Source organism: Carcharodon carcharias, chromosome 1 (genome assembly GCF_017639515.1).
Source record: "Carcharodon carcharias isolate sCarCar2 chromosome 1, sCarCar2.pri, whole genome shotgun sequence".
Lineage (NCBI taxonomy): Eukaryota > Metazoa > Chordata > Chondrichthyes > Lamniformes > Lamnidae > Carcharodon > Carcharodon carcharias.
The window spans coordinates 75,020,119-75,032,464 of NC_054467.1; the positions used below are offsets into that span (position 1 = coordinate 75,020,119).

A 12,346-nucleotide genomic window follows, 5' to 3' on the forward strand; every position below is an offset into this window, starting at 1 on the left:
GCTATGTCCTTAATCATTCATAACTGAAAGTAAAACACTATTTTGTCTTTATTTCAACAATAAAGAAGATGCTTACTGCAGTACGTTAATATATCATAGTCTGTGATAGAATTAATTTTATTTACTTTACCCTCATTGATTGTATAAGTAGAAACTCCAATGATAATATCTTCTATGCTGTAATCCAGTTTTATGTGGCATATTATTTTCATGTTTGGAAATATGTTACTATCACCAGTTATCTAATTTTTCTAGTCAATTCTGCTTCTAGGATATGTACCTGGTGGTATCATCTTCATTACCACAAAGTGACCTTCTGCCTTCTGGGATTTAGAGAAACTGATAGGGACTGGCATTTTGGCCTTGGATGCAAAACTATTGATCATGTCTTGCCACTGTTGATGTCTATGGGGACATATAGGGGTGGAAATAGAAATGCATTTTCAATTGATATGCAATCAAAAGATAAATTACATTAAAAATTACATCAAAAACAGTTTCAACCAACTCCTTTGTCCTAAGAGTACAAAAATAAACTTTTCTGGGGCCATATTGTATATCAATATTGTAAGCTGAAGGTACAATGATAGCCATTCCTAAAACAGCCATTCATATTTTCAGTTACCTCACTTTTTCTGACTGTTATATTGTGTATGTCGGATGAGAATAGACCATTAGGCAAAATGTGTTGCCTTATTTTCTATGGGATTTCATTCCTTTGTACCAGCCCTCTCTTACACCATAGAATGATTCTGTTCTTCTGTGACACTTAATGACTGGAAAAAATAAGAGCTCTGGTTAGTGTTAAATATAGCCTTAAACCTGGATTTAAGCTCATTTCTTTGTATGTTTTTGTTCCAGTATGTGGATGTGACTTGGCCGAGGGTGGATTTTTTGTGAGACAAGGGGAATACATCTGCGCTTCTGACTATCAGAGGCTGTATGGAACACGGTGCTTCAGCTGTAATGAATTCATAGAAGGTGAAGTGGTTTCAGCTCTGGGAAAAACCTATCATCCAAAGTGCTTTGTTTGTGCTGTTTGCAGGTAAGAAAATAAATTCTTACAGAATGATGGTATTGTGAAGGCCTATAGGAGAAGGGTTCAGTTTATAATTATTAAGGCCCCATAAAGCTGTTGGTTGGTACAACTTGGCACAAGTACTGAGATGCACTCATGCTGCATCTCTGCTGGCTATCTCGCAGAAGTTTGTAGAGTCAGGGAAAGTCCTATGATTTGAACGTCTTCAGTGGGTAGGGCCATATCTGGGATTCCTCATCGCTAACTGGCCAAAAAAGGTTGAAAAGTCTGTCTAAAGACTCCAGAGTGGATTAGTGAGGGGGGCCGTGGTGGTTGATGGTGGTATGACTTTGCTTGGTATCCTCCTGGCTGGCCCATGTTTGCACCCTGGACATTCTTCTACCTCATGGTTGATGATGGACCTGGACTCTCCAAATGTACCTGTGTCCATCATACACTAAACCTTGAGCAAGTCCACAGGCACAGAAACTCTGATCCAGCCCATTCCCTCCACTCTGGCCCCAGTCTTGCTTTCATTGGTTCCAGCAGACACGCACTGCAATCTTTTATGGTTATGCATGGTATTGAAATCTTAGATTTGCACCAAACCCTTACACCTTCAACATTTGTTTTTACAATATTATGGTGTGTTTATACAATTGAAGTTTTAATTCATGAAAGACACGAAATCATGACGCCTTACTCAGAAGTGCAACAAATCTTTATATATATCTGTGTTACATGTTTGTGATGCAGTAAGTTACGTAAATAAATATTGTAAATTAACTAACAGGGTATTGTAAGGTTCTATTTTGGAATGTTATTCTAGGTCAAACATTCCATTGATTTTAGTATTGAATCATTCATCTATGTGCCTCAACAGGATGTGAGATATGTAACATAATCATACTAGATTTTATTCACAGCCATAGTGTTATGATCCCCAGCTGAGGTTACCCCTGGACAAGCCTGACCCCAGGGTGGACCCTAGCTTGATAGATCCTAATTTTTAATTTGTTTGTTTATGTATGTGGAGAGTAGCTACTGAACAGAGGAGAGAATTCTCCTCCCGTTGCAGGGGTTGTGCAGGGGTGGGTGCGGGCAGGCGCACCCAATCAGGTTCATGCCACCATTTTATCTGGGCGAGCCAATTAAGGCCCGCCCAGCATGATGTGCACCCAGAAGTGCTGTGCACTCCCTGTGTGCGGGGGGGTGGGGAGGGGGTGGGGGCGTTCCCTGAGTTAGGAGTGCGCTCTTTCGCGCATGTGCACGGAAAAGCACAGAAATCTCCCTGAGGCACCCATAAGTTTTAAGTTTTAAAAATTTTAATAGAGGAAAAAAAATTTAAGACATGTCTCCTCATGTGACAGCTTTCTCAATATGGTTAATTAGTTAATTAATGGCCTTAACAGGCCTTTAACAGTTTGGTGGCCGCGCAGCCAACTTGGCTGCGTGCCCGCTGAACTGAAAATCTAAATGAGGCACAGTGACATCGGGACGCATGCCCGATGTCACCCCGCATTATTTTACACCTTGGCGAGTGGGGTGGGGTTAGCCGAAAATTCTCCTCAGAGTCACAGAACTCAGCTGATGAACTTTTAACAAAAGAATTAAACACTTATTTAACGAGAAAGGATGAACTATATTACATCCTTCATCCACAATCATACCTTTACAGATATATATGGATTTGTAAGGATAACACAATTTATAAAAGCTATCTTATACTCTAATGTTCACAGTAAGTACAGTCCATGTAAACCAATTAGTGACCAGCCGTTGGACACACCACAGTCTGAAACCAGATAACAGATGCCACCCCACACAGATGCTATGGATCTCTTTCAAACTCACCAGATAATTGTCATACAGTGAGCCAATCAGTTTCACTGAATTCTGTCCTTCACACGAGGGTTTCTAATCTCCACTTTCCAAGAACTCACCTTGGAATCTTCTCCCAAACTGATGCTTTCTTTCAGATGCCTCCGCAAGAGTTTACCTCCAGGGTTTCAAACTCTCCTTCTGATGTTCCTCTTTCCTGGGTCACCATATGCATTCAAGCTTTCTTCCACATACTCTCACTCACTGACACAGCAATCAACAGTACATTACTGCTTCACATGCCCATAGCAAAGAGTTACAGACCATTAGCCATCTCTTTGGATCTTCTTGCCTCTAGCAAGCTGTTCTCACTTTAAATCTGCTTTTTGCAGCTTTGGTCTCTTTAAATCTGAAGCTTGGATCCTTTCGCTCTGCCTCTTACTCTTAGCTTCACTTAGCAGGACCTTTTCCAGGTTCTTCCTTCCTTTGACTAGAAGTCTGCTTAGGACTTTCTCCTGTTCCATTCCCTAGGATTTTGGGGCCTTTTCTTTAACTTGGGACTTGATATCTGTCCCTTTTGTTCCAGTCTCCCTCTGGTAGCTACTTTCAACCAATTTTAGCTTGGGACTGGCTATCTAGCCCTTCTAGGTAGCTTCTGTTTGGCAGCTGTCTTCAAAACTGAACTTGCTGTTCATTTAGTTTTCCTATGTGTGTCTGTGGGAGAGACCTGCCTCGCTGGACCCCTGTTTTTTCCTACTCTTGTGTTTGCTTAACTTCTTAAGTCGTAAAACTCTCATTAGAAATGCAGGCACCTTTTAAAGTGAAACTAAAACTCAATTTGACCTTCCTTAACACACAGGTACAGAAATAAAAAATAAACTTAAACATTAAAACTAAAACTCATTCCTGACACCCACAAAAATGCAAATATAACTTACTTAAACTCTCTATTTCCTGCCCCTTTGGAGGAAAAAAAGCTTCACAACAGTAAAGGTTTCTGTACAATGGCCTTATATCCACCGCATACAAACTTAACATCATAAACCTCTAACAATAGCTTATTACATACTATACAAATATATTTTCCTTTTCATTTGACAACTACCCATCATGTTGTACAATTACAAAGACTTAAGCAAAAGAAAGACATTAAATGTAACAAGATTAACAGAATTTGCACAGCATAGTATTATCATAACTCAACTGTAATGTTTCTTTTTCATCTTATTCCCAGTCTTCAATGCAGCAAAGAATATTTTATTTAAGCCTACAGCCCAATCATTCTTTTTGTTTGCTGTAGGCATAATTCCATCATCAAGCTCATTTTCTGAACTCAAATGTGGTGAATTCTCGTTTTGATTTCCTAACACCCACAAAAATACAAATATAACTTAATTAAATTGTCTCTATTTCCTAACATTAGAAACAAAGTCACTGAAAAATTTGTTGTAATAAACATATGTCATAAGCCTCATCATCATCAGACAACAATAGTAAATCTATAACCTTTTGCTAGTTGCCTGACCCATTTGATTTGTTCAGAATTTCTTTTGCTGTGTTTTTGTGGTTGCTGAGCAACAAGCCATCATCTGTAGTGTAACAATGTACACAAGGCTGTGGGCTCTATTGGAACTGGCCAAGTTGTAATAAAATTTATAAACAAGTTGTTAGTCATTTTGCTTTTGTTTTCATGGTTTTTATTTGAATTTTTGTATTTCATCAAAGTGAGGGCCATTAATATTAAGGTACAGAACAATTTCCTCTTTTGGCTCCCAGAGGGCAGAGAAGAAAATGGAAAAGATTGGTGATTGGCAATAGAGAAAACATCAAATGGCGGTCAGAGGTGGTGTCTAAGGTGAATTTTTGTTATTGGCTCTGTGTCGAGCATTAGGCCTCCATTATTGCAATAGGAACACAAGAGCCACTGTGACTATATTCCACATTCTACATCAATCCAAAATGTCCAAAAACGATATAGCTGTTGTTATGTGGAACATGCTACAAGGTATTGTTCTTGTTCAGAATTCTGTTTGTTGTATGTAAAGTTTAAATGTAGAATTAACCATCGCTTCCTGAATTAGGATTCTTGAAAGATGTATTAAATTATGGGAACTATGTGGTTGCCTCTTGGTATGCCAGGTAAATTAGTCCACATTTTTCTATGCCCCCAACAGCCACAAGCCTTAATTTCATGTGTTTTCTGCTCTGCTTTCAAATACCCTTGATTGACCGGATGGAAAATCAGTTTTGCACCCAAAATTTCTCACCATGTACTTACTCCCTTAAGCAGCACTATCCATTTGGAGTGTGAAATTGGCTTTTATCTTTGTTCAGACCTGATCTTACCAATGACAAAGTAACATCATGAAGCAGCCTCAACTAATTGTCACAAACAACAAAAATATCACCTAAAATTGTTTTTGCTTAGTTGAAAACTTTGTTACTTTAAGATTGGAACATGTCATGGCAGCAGTTACATGATAGATGTTGTAACTTGTTCACTGAAGCTGACCGAAACTTATTGCTTATTTTTGTTATTTGTGGACTGCTTGTTCAGCCTCAATTGTACATCATGTGGTTCTACAATGTCAATTTAGTATTGTGATTTCATGCTTGTGGAGATACGTTTTCTCCATAATCTATCCCAGCGATAGTGAATCTGCTGAGCTTAAGATCCATAAAATTACAAAAAATAGATTTACCATGTTTGTTCAAAAGCAAAATGCTACAGATGCCTAAAATCTGAAATAAGAAGAGGAAATTCTAGAAATACTTGGCTGTTCAAGCAGCTTCAAATGCAAGGTTATGGACCTGAAACATTAGGTGGAAATTTCTGTGCCTGCTGGCGTCGGGCATGATGGTGGCCTGAGCTGACACTATGGCACGATTGGTTTTATGAAGGTGAGAAACCAGTTCACGATTGTCCGCTCAGCCCACTGATGGCAGGCCACGTTTCCCGTTATTGGACGTCAGGAACTTAATTGTAATACATCAGCATATCATTATCAGGCCAGCCTGCTGGAATCATCCCCCCACTGATGGATCACTCGCCCACCTCAGCGGGAAAGCACGCCAACATGTTTCACAGCAGCACATAAAAGGTGTGCACTTGGTGGGCTGCACTTTGAGGGGAACCCGGAGGTGAGTACACAGTAACACTGTGCAGCGCTCGCCAGGATCGCCTGTTGGACTTCAAGCTTCAGGGGCATCGGGGTGGGGGGTCAGGATTAAGGGCAGCCCTGCTGTTGAACATACAGCACAAGCATTCGGGTTGGGGGGTAGGGTGGGCGAGGGAAGTGACCGCGCATTAGGGAAACCTGTATAGAGTGATCATGTCCTCTGCAACTGAGACAGTTCTGGTGCAGCGACATTTATATGTTTGGGGTTGGGCTCCTAGCTTATCTGCCCACTGAAGCAATGCAGAGGCATCAAAGTGCCACCAAGTTCTCCAAAGTTTCCAGTCATCATCATCCACCCCGCAGCATCCCCCCCCCCACCGCCACCCACCCACCACCCCTCCGGCACAGACTGCAAATTCATCAGCATTTTAGTGGACTGCAGAACAGTTGGACGACTGCACATGTTGTACAATCTCCTTGCTAAAGCTGGCCATGGAGCAGTCACTGCTGGAGGCGCTGACAGTCCCTAGCAATGTCTTCATCTCGGTTTGAACCAGTCTCCCCCATGTTTCAAGCTAATAGGGCAGCCAGTAAGTGCGGGTTAGGAGAACGCCTGAGCTGAGAGCACAGCATGCAGTCCAGTGGGCAAAGCTGCCGCCAGTCAGGTGGGTGGGGTTTTGGGCAGCCACGCAGCGCACTAATCTCTGGCCATCCAAGTGGTGGCCAGCATTCTCCAGGAAGCGTTCAAGGCCGTCATACTTAACCAGGACAGGTTCTTAGTACACCCATGTGTCTCTCTCTTTCATCCTGCAGGAGGAGTACATCAGGATCATGAGAGCCTGATGAACTAGCTGTATGCCTGATGGCCTACAGAGTGTGAAGATGATGGAGTAGAGAGCGACTGAGGCTCCTGGCTGCGCAGAGGCCAGAGCAGCAACCTCAGGAAGATAGGACGGCTGGGGTTCCTACACACACCGCCCATGAGCTACAGTGAACCTTTGCAGGCTGGTGCCTAGTGACACCCAGTGTCTGTCAACGTCGCCTTTCATTCCTGCAGATGACTGAGAATCAGTGTCGTTGAAGACTGAGCATGTCTAAGGAACAGGTCGGTCACATCTGCCAGTTACTGCAGGATTCGGTGCCACGGGGACTTGGAGGGCATCCACTGCCAGTTGCTGTGAAAGTGACTGCGGCTCTCAATTTCTATGTCAGTGGCTCCTTTCAGGGCTCCACAGGTGACCTCTGTGAGATCTCACAAGCCTCCACTCACAAATGCATCCATGAGGTCATGGATGTCATCTTCACAAGGGCACACAGCTTTGTGCATTTCACCTGGGACTAGGACAGCCAGGATACAAGAGTGATTGGATTCGCCCGGATCTCAGGTTTCCCACAGGTTCAGGCTGCGATCAACTGATTTCATGTGACGGTCAGATCTCTGTCACAACACATGGTGAACTACATCAACCGCAAGGGGTTCCATTCGCTGAATGTGCAGTTGGTGTGCCACCACCAGAAACACATCCTGCAGGCGTGTGCAGGGAGTGTGCATGACTTTTTCATCCTCAGTCGGTCACAGATCCCTGAAGTCTTACAGGGTCCACAGAAGCTGCAGGGTTGGCTCCTTGGGGACAAGGGTTACTTACAGAGGCCATGGCTGATGACACCCTTGCGGCGGCCTCAGACTGCAGCAGAGCGATGGTATAATCAGGCTCATGCTACAGCTCGCAACTTGGTGGAGCAGACCATTGGGATGCTTAAAATGTGGTTCCGGTGCCTGAACCGGTCTGGTGAAGCCCTGCAATACAGTCCTCAGAGGGTGTCACGCATTGTCGTCGTCAGCTACGCCATTTACAACCTGGCACTGCAACAGGGTGAGGAGTTGGCTGAGGAGGAGTTGGAGGAGCTGCATGTCTCCTCCAATGAGGAGGATGCCAAAGGGGATGAGAGTGAGGAGGTCCTTGGAGGTGACAATGATGGGAATGAGGCCCTTGCACCCGCTAGATGAGGCAGGCACGCGCGGGAGGCCATAGCTGCTAGATTTGTGACAGATGATGACTACATGCAGTGAAGTGACCCCATAAACCCTCATATTGCATCTGTGAATGTTTGACTCCAGTCTGGCTTTTGGCAGTGCATATACTCTCTGCGAGAATGCTCCCCATTGTGGACACGCAGTGGAGGCTCTAATAGTCACTCAATTGCAAGAGGATGATGACAACATGCAGTGAAGACACTTCATAAATCTTCAGATAGCCTCTGAGAATGTCCGACTCCTGTCTGGCGAGGGCAGCTCGCTTGTGCTCTGTGATCAGGATCATATCATAGGGACACAGCCATGAAACTTTAGAAGCATCTGACCCTTTGTCCACCTTCAGCACCTAAGCCCTTCAGGAGCACAGCATCACTGATCACAGATGCAGAAGAGATGGGGCCAGCCCCTCCTGAAAGGTGATGAGAGCACACTGAGAGAATGACAGAACTCCGTGGTGCCTGCCCACTACATTCTGGCAGCAATGACAAGAGGTGGAGGCATCAATAATGTTTCAGGGAGTGTGAGACTGGACTATCACTTTGGCCTGAAGGCTGCATGAAGCACAGGGAAGAGGCCCTAGAATTAGACACCTGCTTTTATCTTGTGCAGAAAGGTTTCATGTCTGAGTGACAAGAACACTGCTCACCAGAACAAGGAGCCATAGGCAGGGGGACATTCTTGGGAGTTTATTGACAATAGTGAATGGTATGTAGAAGTGATTAACACCCGGAGCCCAGGCTGTGCAACTAATTCTTCTTAACTTTCCTAACTCTGCCGTCTTGGTGCTTCCCCGATATCCGATACAGCGGAGGTGGAGGAAGCCTGTTGACTGCTACGTCCTGTCTGTGATGACCTTGGCGGGCATCCTCTGGAGGGCCAGGACTTGGAAGGCCCGGGCCTGCTTTCGGGACCCTGCTGTGTGGCAGTGGCACACTCCTCGTCCTTTGGATCTGGAGCTGCTAAGGTCACAGGAAGCGGGGAGTTGGATGGGCCGAACACTCCCGGAGTCTCCTGGATGGATGGGCCCAGAGTGTGCATCTGCTGATGCTCTTCCCTGTGGGTGCCTGGGGGCCCCAGGCTAACTCCTTGAGGAGCAGGGGTAAAAGGAGTGATTTCGGGCTGTCCGCACACTGTTGGAGACCAACTATGGCTTCAGCGATGGAGTTGAGCCTGCGCAGCAGTGCACAAGCGAAGTCCTGGACCACGGTCTCCATGGCGGCCCCCATCCTACAAGTGTTGCCCTTGGTGTGTTGGCATGCCGGTGCTATCACCTCAAGAGTGAAGGCAGACAGACTCCTTCATCATGCCTTGCAATCTGAAGAGTGCAGCAGACATCCCTTCCTGCTGTTTCCGAGCCTGCCTTTGCAGCTCCAGGAGCTGTGACATGACCGAGTTCAGAGGCTCATCATCTGACTCAGACTCAGCAAAGTACTGGCCTCCAGCAGTCCTCCGAGAGCCGGAAACCTGGGAAGTCCCTGCTTCCGCCTGCTGTGGATCAGACAGTGCGATGGGTTCACCAGATTGTTATCCCGAAGCTATTCTAAGGCTAGGTCCCACCAAGGAGTGTGTCTCTGCACTGGTGGAGGATGTGGGTGAGCAGTGTGACGGGACTTCAGGGAGGGTGCCACCAGATTCCTCTTCAGAGGTTTCTTCGAGGCTTGATTGGGTTGTGGACTCCATCGGCTGTTTGGCAGATGTGTCTGTGAAAGCAAGGGGAAATAATTAGTGGCCCGTGAAAGAGGGCACATCACTCACAGCATTGTTGTCTGATGGAGGTTGCATTGCTGGATCCTCACTTGGTAGAGCATTGCTGACCTCACGTCAGCACAGGTCCAGAACCTCACCGTCCAGCTGGATGGCTCTGCTTTCAAAGTCCGTAGGAGCCTTGATTTCAGGCATTCTGCCACTGGTCTGCGACCTCTCCCTCTTGTGTACCAGCTTGACCTGCTTGAATAGAGATGGAGAAGGTGTAAGCAGGACGGTTGCCAGGCCAGATGATAAGTATGCCTGGCCTGTGAGGGTGGTGAGTGGTCCCATGGACGGGTTGAGGATAATGAAGGTGTGTGTGAGAGAGTGAATGGTGATGTCCCTTGAGCCGGCAGTGAGTGAGGACTCTGTGGATGTGTAATGGGTTTGTGAGTTAAGAGTTATGAGATGGGTGACTTACCCTGGTGGAACAGAGGAGATCATTCATCCTCTTGCGGCACTGGTTGTCTGTCCTGTTTTGAAGGGCATTGGCGCTGACCACCGCAGCCACCACCTCCCAAACCAGTTTAGTGCTGTTGCTGCCCAGTTTGCAGCCAGAGCGGGGGTAGAGGACATCCCGGTGGGCCTCCATGGCATCCGAAAATCACTCAAGAGACACGTCACTGAACCTGGAGGCTGAAATCTTCTTCACTTTCAGGGCCATGTTTTCCATGCAGCAGTGGTGAGCTGGAAGCACAAAGATGTATGTTTGTGGTTGGACTTTAAATATAGGTGTGCGGCGTGATGCAGCGAATGGGGTGATGGCGGGCAGGCGAATGAGAGCCCAGTCGCCATGAAAACAGTGTGTTTCCCAGGAGTGCATAAATAGCGTGGTGAGTTTGGGACGATACGGCATGAAACGTCGTTTTACCCGCCCGCTGCCGCACTTACTGCAAATTTGGGACGATTCCACCCATGACCTCTATCTGTCTCTATCTTCAAAGATGTTGCCTGAACTGCTGAGTATTTTCAACATTTTATGTTTATTATCAGAATTGTGCTCTGCTCCAGGGTGTGACCTCCCTTCCTGGTTCAAGTGCAATCTTTCCAGTTAACAAACTAGTCAACACTTTGTTTTTATACCTCAGCTCCATGCCTCACATATGCCGTGAGATGTGGTGGCATGTGCCACATTGGACACACTGGTCATATTATTTTGGCTTACCTCATTTCAGTTTTTTAATATTTAAGGAACCAAGGTGAAGAACCAAGGCTCATACTTACACCAACTGGTTGAAAACTGTAGAGCAGAAGATATTAATTCAGAGGGCACTGAAATTGGATTTTAAAAACATGTTGATTTGTAGATAAAGTGCAAAAGTGAATGAATTGTGAACGTTTCACAAATTTGAGGTCCTGAGAATGAATGAGTTCAAATGGAAAATTGAATGATAGAATCGAAATTTCCACAATTCCTCACTGCTGTTTTCTGGCAAAAGAGCGTTAACATAGATTCTATATTGGCCTCAGCAGAGAGGGGCTGACCAAATCTTAAATTTCAGGTCTGGATTATCTAAATACGCAGGAGAGGAGATTTTTTTCTGTCATGAAACACCAGCTGGAGTGGCACTATTCCAGAGAAAGCCAGGAAAAGATTCAATAAGAAATAGATTAGGTCCAATTTGTCAAAAATCTCTTGCTACAGTGGTCTTCAAGCAAATCCTGGGTCCTCCTCAAAACTCTTATCAGTTCTTGATTGTTGGCATGTGAGGGAAATACTGAAGTAGTCCAGCAACTTTGCCAGACATGTTTTTCGATTTGAGGAATGGGCAGAAGACTTGCCCACATTCCTAAACAGCACTTCTCATGAAGGTGCAAATGGGGTAGAATCCTAATGGGATTTTTAAAAAAATTCATTCATGGGATGTGGGCATTGTGGGTTAGGCCAGAATTTATTGCCCATTCATAATTGTCCTTGAGAAGATGGTGGTGAGCTGCCTTCTTGAACCCCTGCAGTCCATATGGTGTAGGTACACTCACAGTGCTGTTAGGAAGGGAGTTCCGGGATTTTGACCCAGCGACAGTGAAGCAATGACGATATATTTCCAAGTTAGGATGGCAAGTGGCTTGGAGAGGAAATTCCAGGTAGTGGTGTCCCCATGTGTTTGTTGCCTTGTCCTTCTAGATGGTCATGAGTTTGGAAGGTGCTGTCTAAGGAGACTTGGTGAGTTTCAGCAGTGCATCTTGTGGATGGTACATACTGCTGGCAGTGGGTCGGTGGTGGAGGCAGTGAATGTTTGTGGATGGGGTAGCAATCAAACAGGCTGATTTGTTCTGGATTATGACAAGCTTCTTAAGTGTTGTTGGAGCTGCACTTATCTTGGCAAATAGAGAGTATTCCATCACATTCCTGACTTGTGCCTTATAGATGGTGGACAGGCTTTGGAGAGTCAAGAGGTGAGTTACTTGCCTCAGCATTCCTAGCTTTTGACCTGCTCTTGTAGCCACAGTATTTATATGGCTAGTCCAGTTCAGTTTCTGGTCAGTGGTAACCCCCAAGATGATAGTGGGGGTTTCAGCGATGATATGCAATTGAATATCAAGGGGTGAATTATTTTGTTTAACCCCTATTTCCAATCTTCTGATTGGAGACCAACTGCACCTGCA

At 45.2% G+C, this 12,346-nt stretch overlaps 1 protein-coding gene across 1 annotated transcript in view; it reads left to right on the plus strand.

Annotated features, from left to right (window-relative positions):
• Positions 1 to 12,346, plus strand: part of ablim2 (actin binding LIM protein family, member 2) — a 502,624-nt gene that overhangs the window by 172,480 nt on the left and 317,798 nt on the right. Inside the window, exon 3 of the mRNA XM_041204527.1 lies at positions 862 to 1,045. Within this exon, the coding sequence (XP_041060461.1) occupies positions 862 to 1,045 (184 nt within the window). The remainder of the gene's footprint in view (positions 1 to 861; positions 1,046 to 12,346) is intronic.